The sequence below is a fragment of the Oculina patagonica genome, chromosome 1 (assembly GCF_052425735.1).
Source record: "Oculina patagonica isolate OP01 chromosome 1, crgOcupat, whole genome shotgun sequence".
NCBI lineage: Eukaryota > Metazoa > Cnidaria > Anthozoa > Scleractinia > Oculinidae > Oculina > Oculina patagonica.
In genome coordinates this window covers 37,009,078-37,028,976 of record NC_135758.1, presented here as the reverse complement: position 1 = coordinate 37,028,976, position 19,899 = coordinate 37,009,078, and the positions used below count along the sequence as shown (strand labels likewise).

At 41.7% G+C, this 19,899-nt stretch overlaps 1 protein-coding gene across 1 annotated transcript in view; it reads left to right on the top strand.

The window, feature by feature from the left end:
• LOC144646870 (uncharacterized) overlaps positions 1 to 19,899 on the top strand; it is a 107,555-nt gene that overhangs the window by 17,514 nt on the left and 70,142 nt on the right. The window contains exons 12-24 of the mRNA XM_078506574.1: positions 1,739 to 2,001; positions 2,743 to 2,838; positions 3,658 to 3,731; positions 4,475 to 4,622; positions 9,186 to 9,254; positions 9,475 to 9,649; positions 10,335 to 10,405; positions 12,057 to 12,158; positions 12,635 to 12,735; positions 12,856 to 12,951; positions 13,207 to 13,281; positions 14,669 to 14,735; positions 15,343 to 15,369. Of these exons, the coding sequence (XP_078362700.1) occupies positions 1,739 to 2,001; positions 2,743 to 2,838; positions 3,658 to 3,731; positions 4,475 to 4,622; positions 9,186 to 9,254; positions 9,475 to 9,649; positions 10,335 to 10,405; positions 12,057 to 12,158; positions 12,635 to 12,735; positions 12,856 to 12,951; positions 13,207 to 13,281; positions 14,669 to 14,735; positions 15,343 to 15,369 (1,364 nt within the window). The remainder of the gene's footprint in view (positions 1 to 1,738; positions 2,002 to 2,742; positions 2,839 to 3,657; positions 3,732 to 4,474; positions 4,623 to 9,185; positions 9,255 to 9,474; positions 9,650 to 10,334; positions 10,406 to 12,056; positions 12,159 to 12,634; positions 12,736 to 12,855; positions 12,952 to 13,206; positions 13,282 to 14,668; positions 14,736 to 15,342; positions 15,370 to 19,899) is intronic.

The window sequence follows — 19,899 nt, the reverse complement described above, 5'->3', positions numbered from 1 at the left end:
GTTTTTGCGGCCATGGTGAATTTTACAATTTCTCAGACGTTGTATGACAATATAATCTGGCATTTTCCTGGGTAAAACCTCATTTGTACAAGCACGACAAGCGTAGCGATCAATGACTCAGGGCCGTAACTGGCAAGAGGCAAGACGAGGCATTTGCAACGTCTAGATTTTAACCCAAGATCAAAAACAATATATGTTTATTTGGGAAAATAATTCCCAGTTGAACAAGAATATTTTTTTGTCAAGAAATGCCTCATGAAAAATGTTCAAGAAAGAGTTTCAGAGCTTCTAGGATTCCAAATTTTCTGGAGGGCATACCCCCAGGACCTGGCAGCAAGATCTTGGCTCGTCTATGCCTAAGGTCTTGTTACGGCCCTGAATGACCTCGTGTAAGAAGGCACTTCATTGGCCCGATCAGATGCACCTCACCAACTGGTCACAAACAATGCAATGCCACAAATTTTGTGCCCAATCAGAGACCGGGATTTCAATAGTTTTGGAACGTGCAGTCCGCTAAGAATTAATTCCAGCGGTAGTTACGCCACACTTGTAAACTTTTTTCGCGCCAACTGTGCTGTTCAAATGACTTCGTGTCGCTCCGACCAACCGTCCAACAAACCGTCCATGGGTCTCTAGAAATGAGGTGAGGTTTTATTTCTTTAAAATATGGCAAGGATCTGTAGAAAAAAGATAACAACATATATAAATAATGTTCTTTACTCATGTTTAAAACAAAGGAAATCATAACCGTGACAGTGGTGCGACGTTTGATGTTAATTAGCGTAGATTTTTATTTACGATGTGATATGTCAAACTTACAACCTGACAAACACTGAGGAACAGGTGTTTCTACCGTGTTAAAGCTGCTTAAGTACGAAACCCTAGTTTTAAAATGTATTGTTAAATTTTAAAATACAATTAATGAAATTTTGCTGTTACAATTTTGTACTTTTCCGTGAGAACGCAGTGGCCATGTATGATTTATTGCCATCCTTCCACGCGTGACTGGAGAGCGGCAAGGCCGGTATCAACAGCTAGGGAGCCAACGGTATATTGTATTACAAACAAGAGAATTAAAAAGAAAAAAAAATTAAAAACGGCCCCCCAAAAAAAAAAAAAAAATTTTTCCTAAAAAAAAAAAAAAAAACAGAGGGAGAAAAAAAAAAAAATTTTAAATTTAATAAACTTTTGTTTTGAAAAAAAAAAACTATTTGACAGCGAAATTTGGAGAGGTTTTGAAAAAGTACTGTTTTCGGTACAAACGCCGGTTCAGTGTGGACGGTTGGCCTAACCGGGGAAAAAAAGATGCGTTTTCAAATTTACCCGGGTCAGTGTGGACGGGGCCTAATAGTCTTGTCAATGCGAGAAAATTAGCACGTGAAGTGTTCAGCTTTTCACGCATGTGAATAATTAAAAAAATACGCGGGAAATATAATGATAACCTTTTTTAATCTTCCATTTTTGGACAGAGGATGAAAAGCAATCGAAACCCCCGTTGGTATTCGATAACATCAGGACTGACGAAAAAGATTGAAATGTGTAAGAACGATTTTATTAAAACCGTTAAACAAAATTATATTAATATTCATGAATAATAACAAGTAAATAAAGTATTTATTGCAACTTTACATGCAAATTTTTTGCGGCGCGATAAGCATATCAAAACATAAGATATTTAAGTAAAATATAATAGTTTTCATAGTACTACCATTAAATTAAAGATGATTAATCATTTCAGGAATGAATACAGATATGGAGCGAAAAGACGCTATACCAAGCGATGACTCTATCGAATCTGAAAGCAGCCATGGACTACACATGAAAAAGGCCGTAACTGAAGTTAGCGATCATGAGCTTGGTTCAGCATTATCAGCAGAAGAAGCGACAACACAAAGGTTTTCATGGTCCTTCTACAAAGTAGTAATATTGGCTTCGTTGTGCCTTGTCATAGTTTTGTCATTCGCAGCGCTTACCATGATTGCACCTTTTTATCCACATGAGGTACGTTCAGTTATTATAGTGAACAATTCATTGTATAATATTAATATCTCTTTTGTTTTTCCACATGTGTATTTTTCTTTGGCTTTGAAATTTTTTTTTTAAACAACACCTTAACTTAAATTAACAAAACATAGCTCACACACAATACAAGAAAGGGCTAGAACGTTGTATCTTTTTTTTTTCCCAGTGTGTATAAGACTCTGGTCGTATTTATAAGGCCCATCCAACTTTTCCATTTAACGACTTTAACTTATGTCCTCACAAAACATTAGACTTTAATAAAAAAAAGGAAAGAATAAATTTGCAGATAGAGTGCAGATAATCAAACAGTATCTTTCTCATATATCCCTTATCAAAGTCTTAGTGTCATTTCTGATCAAAAAAGGTTTTTTTATTTTCCTTTAGCCCCCAGGAAATAATTAACCTCCCTCCACTGAAAACTCCTTATCTCCCCTAAAGTTGTATAAGCCCTGGGCTTAAAATGAGCATATTATATTTATGACTGCAAACATACTGGACCTACTGTCACAAAAAACCAAGACTTTGGAAATTTGGAGATAAAAGCATATACGTATACTGCTTCGTCTTTTTAAGGGTTAACTTATTCCGGCCGTCGTATATTTTTAATAAACCAGCTTTTCTTCAATCAAACATATACACTTAAGACATGAACCTGTCTGGGATGTTGCGCTTATTTGCAAAGAGACTGTTTTGTCTGCTTACTATAATTTTCTCCAATAGGCAGAAGTCAGAGGAGTATCCACCGCCGTGGTTGGTCTTATCTTTGGAACTTATCCATTTATGGTCTTCATCTTTGCTCCTATCTGTGGACTTCTGGTTAGCAGTTTTAATTAATTCTTATGTCCTTAACCCCCCCTTTTTTTTTTCCCCCAAAAAGAAACCGGAGGCAAGGGGTTATTGTTAAAGGATTACCCAAAGAATCATGCTTTTTTGAAATACTATAATATATAGATTTAGGCAAGCCTAAAAGCGGAGCTCCCCATTTATTTTATTTTCACTAGATCAGAGCTTATAATGTTTTCATTCTGGTGAATAAGCGGCTAAAGTACTAATGTTTACGGTGGTTTAAAGGTGCAAGACAAATTTAAATCGCTCACGGTTATGCTGAATGTCTGCGGTACGATAAAAGTAATAATCTTAAAGTAGGGCAAATGTTACTCATGGCAAAAAATTACTTAAGAGTACAGTAAAATATCTGCTTCCTAGCAATAGAAAATAGTTTCGCGATCCAGTTATAGTTTGCTTACGAAAGAGAGCTTTATGCTTATGTCCCTACAAAAATGTTTGAAGACTTGTAGGAACAAAAATTTTTCCTCCAAAAACGCTATGAAAAATGAAAAAGAAAGAAAGGTTTTCCAAACCGTTTCTTCAAACTATAGCCGCCATGTTGGGGCGACGTCGTCGCTAGGGTGCACGTGCCTGCGAACCATGCCGCTAGCCATGATGACCATGAAAAACCAAAAGCATGGTTTTGTAAATTTTCTATGGGTAGGGATGCTCCGCTCGCGCACGGGGGCTCCGCTATGAATTGAGAATTATAATTTTATTTCTCATAGTCCTTAGTGTCATGGCACTGGAGAGGTTAAACTGTAGTTCATCCATTTTTTAAGTAATTATTTTTTGCTTGTTTGACAGATCGCAAAGTATGACCCTAACAGAGTTCTCTTGTTTGGCATGTTTGCTGCCGGGACATCTTTAATCACGTTTAAGTAAGAAAGAAAATTGCCCTGATAAACCTTTGTCTAATTAAGACGCGAGAGCGAAAGCTCCACGTTCATCACCCCCTCGCGTCTCCCGTTTGCTCTGGCATCCAGTTCTCTCGCGATTATTTTCCTGCGCTCAACAACCGAAGAACAAGACGAGAAAATACAGGGCTGTGTACAGTCTATCAGCTGTCTATGAATTCAGTAACATCTGATGTTTTTTTTTTATGTATGATGGTTAACATATCGACCAGCTGCTCACTCGTTCACCCTTCCTTCCTTCCTTCCTTTCTTTCTTCCTTTTTTCCTTCCTCTCTCCCTTGCTAGCTTCCTTCCTTCCTTCCTTCCTCCCTCCCTCCCTTCCTTCCCGTCCTCTTTTTCCTTCCTCCCTTCCTTCGTTCCTTTTTCCCTCCCTCCCTTCCGTCCTTCCTTCCTCCCTCCCTTCCTTCGTTCCTTCCTCCCTCCCTTCCGTCCTTCCTTTCTCCCTCCCTTCCCCCTTCCGTCCTTCCGTACTTCCTTCCTTCCTTTCTTCTTCCTTCCTTCCTTCCTTCCTCCCTCCCTTCCGTCCTTCCTTCCTTCCTTCCTTCCTTCCTTCGTTTCTTTCTTTCTTTCTTTCTTTCTTTCTTTCTTTCTTCCTTCGTTCCTGCCTGCCCGCCTGCGTCAATTAGCTATTGTTGTTGGGATGGAGTGGTTAATTACAGTCTTATTATAATTGCACGTGATTTACACTTTCGTTTTCCTTCTTTCAGCTTTTGCGCTTGGATCTCCAGTACAACGGAGTTTGTCGTGTTAAGCTTTCTGTTGCGGGTACTCACAGCATTGGGAGGAGCTGCCTCTGAAACTGCAGTCATGACAATTGTGATAGAAGAGTTTCCTGACAGAATAGGAATGACTTCAGTATGTCTGTTTTTAGTATATACTAAAACACTGGATAGCGTTGTTGTCGCGCGCTGATTGGCTACTCAAACATAGGATATCCTTTGCGATTCACCTCCGAGTGACTTGCGTGCGGAAACTGTAATCGTTGACAGGAATCGGGTATATATCCACCACTAGCCACCTCCACTTTGGTGAATAGTTATTAAATATTAAAAAGAAAAAGAAAAAGACTTATACTTAAGAATACACAAGCACACATACAAAGTAGCAGATATCACAAGATATTTATCTACGTTCTGTACGGATGCATTAGTCCAGTCAACTTAGTATTACACCCAAAACAAATTGCAACAAAAATTAAACATGCCTTATTCGACTTTGCATATATTGAGGATTAACATACTAAAAGTCACCGTGAATCGGAGTATTGGAACCTCGTCTTTTTTTGCGATATTTGAACTACAATGAAATATGAGAAATTTAATTTATGCATAACTAATGTGATTTTTACAAGTAACATTGAAGGGTCCTTATCGACAGAAATAATCAAGCTAGCAAAACCAAACAACGACAAGCCAACAAATCAGTTTACAACAAATGTAGCAGTTATTACTTATCCTATTTATTGCGTGAAATGACATTACTATTCTGCCCTTTTTGGTACCTTAGAGAACGTACTACCAGCGGCCGGATTCTGGCATAGATGCAAGTATAGTAACAACGTTCGCTAATCGGGTATTTCATTAAAAAAGCTGAGGTTTCTTCAAAAATTAAAGATACTGAAAACTGATAAAGTATAATTATAACTTTTTGATGAAAGAATAAACGCTGGTCAAAAAAGTTACCGTCTGATAACTAGAATTGCGGCAAACAATTATGGCGGGAGTCTTGGATGAAACCCTTAACATTATCTGTCAGAAAACGTAATGCGTGAATTTGCTCCCCCAAAACCCTTTCTGCTTATTGGAAGGTGCCTATAATTCCAAGAATCAACACTGATTGATCTTTTCAAAAGTCCCCCGAGTGACTGAGCCGTCATAGACGCCGGGGACACAACCCCGGCGTAACTATGGGCACGCCTCCATCTCTGCACTTAATTCTTTTACAAAAGGATATATAAACAAATTCTTTCAGGAGTAGCAGAATGATTTTGGACAAAAGAAAAAGGGTTAACATTTGGAAAAAGTTTGGTAACAATCTGCAAATGACTTGATAAACATGAATTCAAACTTTGAATTCAAACAACAACAACTTTATTCACCCTAAATATTTACAAAAGGAAAAGACATATAAATGGTATTAATAAATAGTTAAGGGTCTGGTGGCCTGAAATAACTGAAGAGTTTAAAAGGGCAGGCAGCCAGTGACAAGTATGGTATCACTCTATCCACTCAATATTAGCATTTGTATACAGCCACGTCAAATGCTATACAGTTTTGTACGCCAATCGTCACATTTGTTCAACCACTGCGGTGGAAAGCATTAACTCATCAACAGACACGCCTTTCTCTCGCTGTTTTAAAATCCTTTTTAAAAAATAAAAAATAAAACAAATATTTTAACAGGATTAACCCATCAGTACTTTGGAGTACTGTTATCTTAGGGGTCCTGTAAGATATTAAAATTTAAAAAGATGACTTACAAAGTTTAAAAAAAAGTTAAGAAATGTTAAAAAGACAACGGTTAAAAACAAATAAAAACTTATGAATAAAAATTACAAATAAAAATTTTCTATAACTTTTTGTTTTAAAAGAAGTCTAGAGTTCAATGTTTTCATGTCCGACGATAAACAATTAAAAACTGACGCTCCTAAAAACCAAAAACTCCGACGGCCAAACTCTAGCTTTATTCTCGGCAGGACATAAGCCATACCCTACTCATGCCATGTGCAACTAGGACACTGTATGTATGACGTTATTTCCAGTCGTTACTTTACACATGTTTCAAAAAATATGGCTCTGCCACTGTATTTTTGGATGGTTATCGAAGAAGACCAGCCACCAAATATGACTCACGATAAAAGGGTCAGATGTGGGATAAGCGATGCATGATGTTAGATTCACTCGGGAAAGAGTGTATGTTATAAAGAAAGATATCCTTTCCAAAATGTGAAACAAGATGAGGTTCGTCGCGCTACTACCTCTGCATTTTAAACGGCATAGTAATGACGTATTACATGCGTAGGGTAATGCCGAAGTCCTTTTGATACAAAATACAGCTGTCACAAGATGCAACACTGTAATAGTTGGAGATTATACATGCCTCCTTTCACTCTGTTCAAGAGCAGTGGACATAAATTATGATCTGACTGAACCAGCACATAAATTAACTCACAAAGTAAATATTGGCATTGGCATTCAAAAATCTGTTTCCTTGAAGAAACTCGACTCTGGGGCATTTTTCAGGAAATATTCTGAAGTATTTAACTACCAACAAGCCACTAGGGTTGCCGTTATTACAGCAGGAGATTGACTCCCTGTTCTGTCTCTAAAATGATAAACCTGGAGAAAAGCTGGATGTCCTTCAAGTGAGGCACTTTCGCAGCAAAGTTTTACCCAGCATGCTACCCACACGTCGGGATATAATGCCTATTCGTAGCACAGCCCGAGGGTCTAAATCTGTGACGCCATCATTACGTCACACATGAAAACATTTGTGTTACTATATTGGTAATGAATCAATCAGTTGCTATATCAATTTTGGTTTAGCTGTCTTAATTATTCGTGGAATTACAGACGCTAGAACTTTATTTTATTTGGTTCCGCCATATTACATACCAGCCAATTTGGGAATTTCACCAATGGTTTGAAAGTCATAAAAAATACAAGGTTCCAATGCTTAGATTTACGGTGACTTTCAGCAGCGTATTCTACACCAAATTTGAAGTCAAAAACAGCATGTTTAATTTTTGTTGCAATTTGTTTTGGGTGCAATACTAATTTGACTGGACTAATTGGCGTACAAAACTGTATAGCATTTGACGTGGCTGTATACAAATGCTAACGTAGAGTGGATATATACTAGTTATGCAACGCTTTCGAGTGGTATACTATGGAATATCCCACGAGTCACTTGTATTTTCTCGGTATACACACGAGCCTTTAGGCGAGTGTGTATTCGAAGAAAATACAAGTGACAAGTGGAATATTCCATAGTATACCACGAGAAAGTGTTGTGTAACTATTTTATACCATGCCATAGAAAATACGCTCACTAAATTTCATCGAGAATAAGATCGCAGCGCACGATGGGAAGGTTGGGTTGAATACCGTCGAATATACAACGGCTTTCCTGTATTCTGATTGGCTGTATTTTCTATGGCATGGTATAAAGGGTGATACCAAACTTGTCACTGTGGTTTAAATCAATTTTGAATTCATGTTTATAAATAATTTGAAGTCATTTGCAGGTTGTTACCAAACTTTTTCCAAATGTTTTAACCCTTTTTCTTTTGTCCAAAATCATTCTGCTACTCCTGAAAGAATTTGTTCATCCTTTTGTAAAAGAATAAAGTGCGGAGATGGAGGCGTGCCCATAGTTACGCCGGGGTTGTGTCCCCGGCGTCTATGACGGCTCAGTCACTCGGGGGACTTTTGCAAAGATCACTCAGTGTTGATTCTTGGGATTATAGGCACCTTCCAATAAGCAGAAAGGGTTTTGGGGGAGCAAATTCACGCCGGCTTTACGTTTTCTGACAGATTATGTTAAGGGTTTCATCCAAGACTCCCGCCATAATTGTTTGCCGCAATTCTAGTTATCAGACGGTAACTTTTTTGACCAGCGTTTATTCTTTCATCAAAAAGGTATAATTATACTTTATCAGTTTTCAGTATCTTTAATTTTTGAAGAAAACTCAGCTTTTTTAATGAAATATCCGATTAGCGAACGTTGTTACTATACTTGCATCTATGCCAGAATCCGGCCGCTGGTAGTACGTTCTCTAAGGTACCAAAAAGGGCAGAATAGTAATGTCATTTCACGCAATAAATAGAATAAGTAATAACTGCTACATTTGTTGTAAACTGATTTGTTGGCTTGTCGTTGTTTGGTTTTGCTAGCTTGATTATTTCTGTCGATAAGGACCCTTCAATGTTACTTGTAAAAATCACATTAGTTATGCATAAATTAAATTTCTCATATTTCATTGTAGTTCAAATATCGCAAAAAAAGACGAGGTTCCAATATTCCGATTCACGGTGACTTTTAGTATGTTATTCCTCAATATATGCAAAGTCGAATAAGGCATGTTTTATTTTTGTTGCAATTTGTTTTGGGTTAGACAACGAAATGGCTTATATTGACTGGACTACATGCATGACAGATATTTTCATGAGTACATAAAAGCAGGTCGAGTCTTACTACCTAAGCTTGCTTTCAGGCCCTGTTTTATCTTTCCGGGATGACCAAAGGCTCTGGAAGCAAGATTGGAGAACATTCCTTTTAGCGTTATTTATCAATGCATAATTTTGCGAAGTTCGCGTGAATGATCTTCCACTAAACTAACATGTACATTTTTAAATCATTAACTAAGACAATTTCCAGATTTAATCCACTACTTTCATTTTAATTTTATTGTTTTAGGGCTTCATAGAGACATTTGTTGGAGTAGGATTTTCTCTGGGACCTGTCCTTGGAGGAGGTCTCTACACAGTAAGTAACAACATAGAGCAGTCTGGCTTAGTTGAACCTGCCAGGAGCATGAAGTTCCCACGCACCAGCATAGCTATGGGGGTTATTAGGGCGCTCAAGCCTTCTCGCACATCAAGACACAACACCAGAGGAGGGTCGACGTCATTCTGCTTAAAACATGAGTTTTACTTTTAAATGTAAACCCAATTGATTTTTAATTCAACGCATTGAATAACGGCAGGTTGGTGGATTTCAACTTCCATTTGTTGTTCTTGGTTGCTCCATGATCGCTGCTATCCCAGTTTTATTTTGTGTGCTTTCCCGTCGTGGAGTTCACTCAGGAAAAACTCCTGATCAAGAAAAAGCTTCTTTTCCAATAATTGAAGCCTTAAAAATTCCCGCTGTGTTGATGATTGGTGAGTATATGGACTCTTTATTTTTAATATATAATCAATTTTTCACCTAGCACACAGGACACGAGAATTAGTTAAAGTAACTAGACAAAGTAATAGTAACTAGAATGGTTACAGAAAATCCCACTTAATCTTAAGTTCCTTTATGCAAATTCAGGCCCCTGCAGGAATCTGGACCTCTTAGGAATCTGGGTTCAGTGGAAAACATTCTCAGGGCTCCACGTCCTGCAGCAAAGGGCTCCAATTAACAAAATAATGGGCCTCTAGGCTCCACAGGGAAAATTATTGGGCTCCTTGGCTCCCCATTGAGACCCTGTGGAATAGCTTGGCTACCTGCGGGCTACTAAGGTCCTAGAACAATCTTGTGTTAATAAAGTTACTGTTTACTATTACTATTACTATTACTATTACTATTACTATTACTATTACTATTACTATTACTATTACTATTACTATTACTATTACTATTACTATTACTATTACTATTACTATTACTATTACTATTACTATTACTATTACTATTACTATTACTATTACTATTACTATTACTATTACTATTACTATTACTATTACTATTACTATTACTATTACTATTACTATTACTATTACTATTACTTCCAGCATTGCGGTGCAAGTTGTGTAAAAAAATATTCATCGGGTTTGACTACAAACATTTTTTTTATCACAGCTGTTTGTTTCGCTACTGGTGGGATAACACAAAGTTACCTTGAACCCATTCTGGGACCGCATTTGGAACGAGTAAGTGATCTTTCATGAACACCTAAACCAAGCGTGTCTCTCTCCTACGCGTGTTAACGCGATTTTCGATTGAGTGTGATAGAGCAGTTTTCAATTGAGTGTCGTTAAACCAAAACCAAAGTAACTATTCCGGCCAATCAAAAAGGACACAGACAATCCAGTGAACCAATCAAAACTCGAAGCAAATACATTTCGCAGGCGCGAAGCGCGGGAAAACGTGCGCGAGCGAGTCACGATTGGTGTTGGTTTTACTTCTGATTGGCTAAGAAGGTGGCGCGAGATTTTTAAACCAATCGCTAAGCGTAGTGATTCAAAACCAAAGCAAACGTAAACTACTTTCGACGCTCACATACACACTCAAATGTGAACCAATCAAGACTATTCACATTTAGTAACTGAGGGATAGTTCTAGTTACTTACTTGTTGACTTATTGTATAGGGTATATATGGGGTATTTTTGCTTATACTTGAAGACTTTCAAAATGTCTTGGTTTGTTATCAAGAAAAGATTTCGAACTACAATTGAAAATATTGGTTTCCTGCTCCGGATACATAGTTAAAAGGGTTTAAAATGTTTTCAAACTCGGAGCGCAAGTAAAATTTAAAAGCGTGAAATATTTCGTCTGATATCATCCAGATTTCATCAGTCAATGAGGTGGTGTTTTTTAAGATGAATGTTAAGAAGACATTTCAATGCCTCGGGGGAGTTAAAATTCTGTCATAAATTGGAGCTAATTCAAAACCATTGTCTCTATTTAACAAAGGTTTTCTGAGTTTTATCTCACTCACCACTCGGTACTCGGCCACTCGGTAGACACAAGCAAGACAAAAGTGTTAGCCACCGAAATCAACACCTTTAAACGCCGGATAAAAGAGGCCATTGAGATAAAACTCAGAAAACCTTTGTTAAATAGAGACAATGGTTTTGAATTAGCTCCAATTTATGACAGAATTTTAACTCCCCCGAGGCATTGAAATGTCTTCTTAACATTCATCTTAAAAAAAACCCACCTCATTGACTGATGAAGTCTGGATGATATCAGACGAAATATTTCACGCTTTTAAATTTTATTTGCGCTCCGAGATTTCGAACTGATCTGTTAACGGTGATAAGAGATCGAAACCGCCAGCGAATTGAACAAGTAACGACTCGACTTCTGTCCAGGACTCAGAATTTTTTCTTTATTTCAAAACATGTGGCAGGGCGTGGCAGAGCGTGGCATTCGCTCTTGTTCAGACTTCTGTAAACTGAATGAAAGCACGGATATTTGTAGACATGAGCACATGTCCATAATGCTTACAAAAGCACACGATGTTTAGACTTTCTAAAGTTCTTTGCAATTTTACTTGTTGTCTTGTTGCAATTGACTCCGTGCTCGTTTTCGGGAGATTCTTGCAACAGGCTTCAGTGAGTCTTCGCTCGTATTAAACTCGACTTAAAAGTCCACTTTTATTGCAAAAATCCAATTATAAATACATTCGAACAGGGTGGCTGCTTAAAAGGAGTTCTACTGTAGGAAACTCTTCCATAACGCACTTTTACTAAAGTATCATTTTCTTCTAAAAAAAACGGGAGTTGTTATTCACACGTCCTGAATATACAGGCTAAGTATACCATTTAAAACCTGTTTCTTTTCATTCGTCCTGCTAGATGATGAACCTGAATGCTACCCAGATCGGCCTGGTATTTCTTGTAAATGCCGCAATGTATGCCCTTACAGCACCACTGGCAGGCTGGATAGGAGACAAAACGGTGAGTATTTACCATGCCTTGAGATTTTGAGATTTTTGGCAGCCATATTCGTATCCCGTAAAGCTAAAATAACATCAATGGCGACCAGTCTCTCTCATGTCCCTGTATTAATCTTTTCGTGTAAGTGCAAGAGTACATTAAAGGTTGTTGTTTTTGTTGTCCCGCGAAGCTGGCAACGAGACAAGCGGTTTGTGCGCAGAAACTCCCCTTTACACAGTCGATAATTGGTGCAACTTTCGTCGCGATTTTCACTGCAATTTTTGTCTCGCTGGGATTAAAACTCGCTTGAAAACCAGCTGTGATTTCAGTGCGATTCGGTCGTGATGCAGCGTGAAATCGCTATAGATTAATTTTGGATTACGACGGAAAACTGAGCAATACCATTCTTGCTTTTATTTAAGACGAGTGTGTGTGTACATGCTCTCATACAAAGTCTCAGTTTTTTGACGATAAATATTACTTGATTTTTTTTGCAGCAATGTCACCGATGGATCACTGTGTCAGGGTACACAGGCTATGGTTTTGGTAGTTTTCTGCTGGGGCCTGCTCCGTTTCTTACTTTTTTCCTGCCCGTCAAGTATGTCTTTTATTATAATCGATATTCTATGATATACTCTTTACTTTGTCGCGTGTAAACGACGCGAGACGTGGCACTCTGTGCTGCGTCGTCTGTCTCAGTTGTCATTTTTGCTTCCAGGAGAGTTTGGCTTGTGTGCCTGTCTATGGCAATAACCGGTTTTTCTGCTGGAATTTACTTTGTGCAACTGATGCCAGATTTAGTGAAAATTATGAGGTGAGTAGCACCAAACGTGTTTCTTTCGGTTTTCTTTATCCCGGATCGTTTGCATTTAGCTTTAATGCCTAATTAAGGTCATTCAGAGTACCGATTTTATAAATGTATTGGTGCCCCATAAAAATAAAATTGGATATAACCACAACTGACCAACTCGTTGATCATGTCATAGAACATTTTTGTACTTGCGCTAGATCCATTGATGATTGTTAAGAAACATGTTTCATTATTCAATCGTTTGTGTTTTATTTTTAGGAATAATGGAATGCCTGACAATTCTGCTACACGTGGAGTGATTTCAAGCATCTTCAGCGGCATGTTAAACTTGGGGTATGTAGCTCCCGGGGGGGGGGGGGCTACTCATATACGGGGAGGCTCCGCCCGGGCTCTAACCCCTTACCCTTTTATGTACCATTTTGACAGAAATTGTACCCCTTTCGTATACCTTTTACTTATAAAAGGTACCCCTTTCATATACCTAAAAGACATGGCATAAACTTAGAACAGGACGTTTTCTTGTCATTTTCATGTAACGCCTCATAAATTAAAATAATACAGCCATAAATTTTGTCTTTCGAAATATTTTAATTGAGAGCCCTTTTAAATGAGGTCTTAACCCCTAAGATGCTGAAATTACTCTAAAAAACGCGGTTTTTTTAACCGTTAATCGATTTTCTTGGCTCTACGGTCCTAAATTTCTCTAAACTTCGCTAGAATGCACTTTCTGACACTGCATTAAGTTTTTGATTACATTTCCATGTAAAAATGTACAACTTTTTACTGTGGCGCATGCGCATAAGCCAAATTTTAGACTTTTTTTTGCTGAACCATTCCGATTTTTTCCTTGCTCCTTTCCTTTTCGTTTTTCTCTGCTTTCTTCTTCTCTCTATCTTTTACTCTGTGCACGCCTTCTACTGGCCTGAAAATTTTTCATCTTAATCAATGGAAAACCCTGGAAAGGAGACCATGATCAAGTACGGGTATATTGGCCTTTTTTAAGACCAATTTTACACCAAAAACTGATCACGTTTTTTTCGATTAGCTCTGTCGGAATGCAGTCAATGTTCAAGATTGACACTCTTGTGGAAAGATCTATCCAAACTCTATAAGTTGCACATCACAAACATCTGCTGACGTGTAAATTGGTGACGTCATAAGTGGTTGAATGGCCATTCCTCCAAATCCCGGAATAATCCGGACTTAGTATATTAAGGGTTACATACCTAAATGGCAGAATTTCGTACCCTTTCATATACCTAAACTTGTGAAATCCCTACCCTTTTATATACCTGAAGCCTGAAAAAGGTACCCATTTCAGGCGGAGCCTCCCCGTATAGGCCATTATAGGGAGTACCCCCTCTGGATGTAGCTCCGTTTAGAACCTGTTATAATCTATCGAAAAAACGTCTGCCGCAGTAATCGGTCAAAAACGTCACTTGATTAACTGCCTGCCGGACAAATGTCATTGCTTAATTATGGCAACCGATTAGAAGATTTAAAGTTTTGAGCTCCGGACTATGATCCCGGAGACAATTAAATACAGATTACTGAGTTTCTTTTTACTCGTTTTTTTTTATGACAGCTCCTAGGTCAAAAGACAAATTCATTATGCCTTAGATTTTTTAAAATTCGTTGTGTAACTTAAACACAAAATGAACTTGTTTTCAAAGTGCACACGAGTTACTATTAAATTGCGCTTTTCATTTTTATATTTTAGTGCAACCATTGGTCCGACCCTGGCTGGGATTATAGATCAGCACATTGGATTCCGATGGGCAATGGTGGTAAGATTTGGTGCGATTCTCGCACTTAACGATAAATCTATTATCAGTCCTCATTGGATTTTATTTGTTCGTTTATTCTCATTGGCCGTTTTATACAAGAGATGCATAATCAATCTGTCCGAACGAATCATATCTTTTTCAGTGTGTCTGATTAAGCGTTTAGATATGAAGACGAGCGCAAAACGGATTCAGCGTCAAACAAACTATCTGAAGCTTGAGAGCGTCTCGAACGACGAGTTTAGATACAAACTTAGCTGAGGCGGATTACCGTCCGTGTGTATAAAGACGGACATCAGACGAATTATGCGTACGCGTCTTAGGATAAAGACGGGCACAACTCACACAGATAACTCGTCAAAGGAAACTTCCGGCATTTGTGCGTCTTAAAAGACCAACTGAGGGCTTGGTGTGCCTGATAGTTCGTCCCTTTATTACACAAGACGCATAAAATAGCAGACGAAAAGAATCATCGGAGCGGCTTATGCGTCTCAATCGGGACCAATCAACTTCATCTTCTAAAAAATCGCAATTAAAGCTGTTGATTGAAACAAGTGTAAATTTGATATAAGAATGTTTTTTAAAACACTTTTATTTTCTTTGGATTCAGGTTCTTGGTATTATCTGTTTTTCTCAGGTAGGTTCTTTCTCATTACATTTCCAACACGATATTCATCTAATTCCTCATTACAATATCCATATACTTGCAAGTACATAAGTTACGAGAACATTGAAAGTTGTCAACTGAAATTGTAATGTCCTGAAAAGTCCAGCAGTAACATTGGCAATATCGCTGAACTTAATAATTCACCGTGCAATGACTGACTCATTTTTGAAAAAAAAAAAACAATCTGACTCTGGCTCGGATATGGAGGGCAACCTCATCTCGCGTCATGACGTTAATAAGTTGAATTTCTTGCTTGATTAATTGCTTGCTTGATTAAGGTGGCTCCATAGGGTTTCTTGACCGCGCGAAGAATGGGTACGAAAGGGCGAGCTTGAAATGCCGGCAAATCAAAACAAACATGGCGGCTTCACGCGAGCGTGAAATTTTCGGCGAGAAAACGCGAGACTTGCTTCCTGCCAATGAAACAACACCCGTGCTTTCCTGTGTTGAGCAGATAAAAGAGTTTACAACACCCTAAAAAGGTGTTTACAACGTCAGCGGTGCTTCTGGCCGCTTTAGTGAAGTTCGTACGATCGAAAGCAAAAGAGAAAATAAAGAATAGTCTCCGCGATTGTGAGATACTTCGAGCAGAATTTCAGAGATTCTGCTACATAAAGGATTAAGGTATGTCTCTAACTAACCTTGGGGTTAACAGATATTCGCACAAAAACCGACAACAACGGGGAACGCTCGTCTTTACACATCAACTCGTATGGTTCGAAAGTTCGCGCATGCTCAAATAGCGATCTTGGACAATTTCTATTCTGATGACGTAATTGTTATTCGGGCGAAAATATAAATTTTCCCCTTGTATTTACTAGAGTTTCCTTCGGTGAAATTCCTTAAAATTTGGCATAGATGTGATACCTTTTTAACTGCCCTTTTTGCCGTTTTTTTAAAAAAATCTGTAAGCCAGTTTTTTTGCTTAGTCAAAAAAACACAAAATAACCAAAAACGCAAAAACGACCTGGACAACCCCTACTTTTTTTGTTTTTAAAAGTTATTTCTCATCAGATTCAATCCGTTGGGAGAATTTCAAAAATTTTCACCGAAGAAAATTAAAGAAATTTAAGATCAAAGCCATAAAAACACCAAAAAATAGCACTTTTTGAGTAGATGAAGCTCAAAAACAAAGGCCGTTATTTTAAAAAAGAATAATGCACAACATATTTTAGTCCTTGTTTTTAATATTTCGGCAGCTTTTATTTAACTAGTTTAAAAAATAACGCGAAAATGATCTCTTGATGGGTATCACTTGTGCGCGCGCCGTAATATCTCAAAACCCTATGGAGCCACCTTAATTGCTTGCTTGATTGCGGCCCGCTGCGGTTTCTTGTGGCTTCTGGGTGTTTGTTTTTTTCTTCCTGCGCCCTCGCCTGGTGCGTTCCCCCCTGTGCCGCGCTGTGGGTGGCCCCTGTCTCCCCGTCTCTGTGCCCCGGGCCCCCTGGTCGGGCTCCCCCTCCCCCCGCGCCCGGCGTCTCCCCCGGGGGGCCTCGGCCTTCTCCTGGGGCTCCCGTGTTTTTTGTGGTGTTTGGGTGCGTGCTCCCCCCCTCCGTGCCTTTTTTCTGCGGCGGCCTGCGGCGGCCGCTCTCCCCTGGGGGGGGGGCCGCGCGCCCGTCTCGTTCTGGCGGTTGTGGGCTCCCCTCCCCGCGGCTCTTCTCTCTTTGTGCCGCTCTCCTCGCCTGCCGTTCTCGGGCTCCTCGTTGGGGGGGGTGCGGCGGGGCGGGGGGGGGGGGGGGGGGGGGGGGCCGTGTTCTCCGTCGTCTCGCCGCCGAGGGGGTGCGGCTCGCTCGCTGTCGTCGGGTTCCCTGCTGTCGTCGGCTCTGTCCTCCTGTCTTGGTCCTGTGTGTCTGTCTGGCTGGGTTTTTGTTCTTTGTCTCGGCGTGGCTTGCCGCGACCCTTCCTCTCGTTCTTTCTCTCGTCGGCGAGACCGCCCCTGCTCCTCCCTCTTGGGCTGTCTTCCTGCGTGCTGGTCTCTTTTCTGGCGCTGCCTGCCTGCGTTCTTCTCCTGCCCTCTTCTTTGCTGCTCTCCTTTTGGTCCCTTGCTTCGTGTGCCGTCTGGGGGGTGGTCTTTTTGCTTGTGGGTGGTGGTGGGGGTTTCCTTGGGCTGGGCTGTTTCTTTGCCTGGGTGGTCCTTTTTCTTTTTTTGCTAGTTTGGTCGTGGTTTTGGGGTGGCGTCCCCCCCGCGGCTGCGCCCTTGCGTGGCTGCGGGGTCGCCGCGTTGCGTTGTTTCTCGTTCCCCCTCGTCCTCGCTAAGACTGCTTTTCTACCACAACGGCCCTCCCGCTTCGTTGGTCGACCCCCTCTCGTTCCCTCTGTGTCCCTCTCGTCTGCCCTCTCGCCGGCCGCGGCGGGGGGGCGGTCGTTGGCGTCGGGGATAGCGGCAGGCTTATAGCTGCGTCGGCGCCTCTTCTCTGTTCTTGGTGCGGTCCGTGTGGTGGCCGGCGCTCTTTCTCCCCCCCCCTCCCCCCTTCTTTTTTTTTTCCGGTTCCTCTTTGTTCCCTTTTGTTTCTTCTTTCTTTGTCCCTTTCCTCCCCTGCTCTCTGTTTGTTTTTTGGTGTTCGCCGGGCATCACGGGACATGTCCTTTGTTCGCTCCCTCGGGTTTTTTTTTTTTTTTTTCTTTCTTTTGCTTCTTCGTCTGCGTCCCTTTCTTTCTTTCGCTTCCGCGCACTTTTTTCTTTGCTCTCTGTTCTTCCCCCTTTCTTCCCTTCTTCCTTCTCCCTTCTTCCTTGGCTCCGCTTGGATACTTTTTTTCTTCGTCTCGTCGCCTTTCGTTCTGTCAAAATTCTGGGGGGGGGGGGGGCTCGTCCTTTGGGTTCGGCCTCTTCTCTCCGTCTCTCTCCCCGTTCGCCTGGGGTCCTCTCTAGCCCTTGGACATCCTTCCGCTGGGGTCCTTCTCTAGCCCTTGACATACCTGGCCCCCCAGCTGCCTGGGGCGCGCCTTTAACTGTTTGTGTCCGTCGTATTCTTCTCCATTCTCTCCACTTTGTGGTTATTGTCTCTGCTTTTTATTTTGGGCTCTTGTCTTGATTTCTTTTGTGGGGGGGGGGGTCTTTGGCTCGGTTGTCTGTCTGGCCGCCTTGATATGGGGGCGGTGTGCCCGCTCTCTGTGCCTTTTGTCGGTGTGTATCGTGGTTGCTTTTGTGGGTGATCTTCTTTTTTTTGTTTTTTTTTTTGTTGGACTTTTTTTCCTTTTTCTTTTTTTCTTCGCCTGCGGTGGGGGGGGCTCTTTGGGGCCGTGTGCGTGACCCGCTGTTCTCCGGACTGGTACTATTTGTCGGTCTCTGGTGTGGTATTTCTTGCTCTTTCCCTTCGGCTTCGGTTTGGCCTTGGTCTCGGGTCCCTGGCCCTGGGCCTGACCTGGCCCGGGCCCGATCTTTTCTCTGAGGCCTTTGGCCGTTCTCGGCCCCCACGTGTGTCGTTCCGGGGTTGTTTTTGCTGCTTGTTTTGGTGCCTACGCGGCTCCCGTTGGGGCAGCGCGATCCTTGGCACTCCGACTGGCGGCGAGCGATACGGCGGGGGGGCTGGTGTCTTTCGTCCCCGGTGGCCTGCTCGATCGCGGCTGTTGGCCTTCGTCCTCGGCTTCCTTCTCGGTTCCTCTGTCTTCGTCGTCTTTCTTACCTTGCCCTCTTGCCTCCGTGCTCCTCCCTCGGCCTTTCTCCCCTTCTTTCTCTTCCGCTCTCTTCTTTCCTGTTCTGCTCGCTTTTTTGTGTCGGCTTCTTGGTCTCACTGGTTGGCGGGCGTGTCGCTCGTCGTTTGCTTTGCCGGCACGGCCCTGGGCCTGACTCTCGGCCTGCTTTTTCCGGGCCTGCCCTCCCCTTCTGCTCTCCCTACTTCTCCCGCGGCTTCCGCCACTCTGTCGCCTCTTCGGTGACGTCTCTGCTGCGGCGCGCGGGCGGCGCTTCCCCTTCGTGTCTGCGGGGGGCCCCCGCTTTCGTGGCTCCTCTCTGTCGTTCGCTGGGTCTCTCGCTCCCCTCCCTCCTGCCGGACTGTGTGGGGCGTCTCTCGCCGCTCCCGGGCGCGCCCGCTCCCTTCGTGGCCTTGGCCCTGTGGTGGGGCTCGTCTCGTGCGCTGTTGTGACTGAGGCTGCCTAGTTGCGAACTCGATTCCAACTTGCGCGGATCTGTGTGCGCGGCTCGCCGCGCTCTCGGTTGTTCTGTCGCGTCGTGTTGCGCGTGCGTGGGGTCCGCTGAGGTCGCGCTTTCGTATCTCCCGGACGCTTCTGCGCCGCCCCGCAGTCCATGCCGGATTCTCTTTGGCGCACGCACTGACGTGCTAGGGCTTCACATAGCTAGAGTTGTGCACGAAGTGCGCTTCGTCGCACTCTGGCTTGTACTTGGGGCTTTCTCGTTCTCGTGTGGTGTAGACTACTTCGGCGTACTTCTGCGAGTTGTCAGGATCAAGGTACGACCCTCGTAGGTTCAGTCCTGGGCTCGTGGCAGTCGACTCTTTTTATGTATTTTTTTTTTGGTTCCGCTTTTTCTCCCTTCTTCCGCCT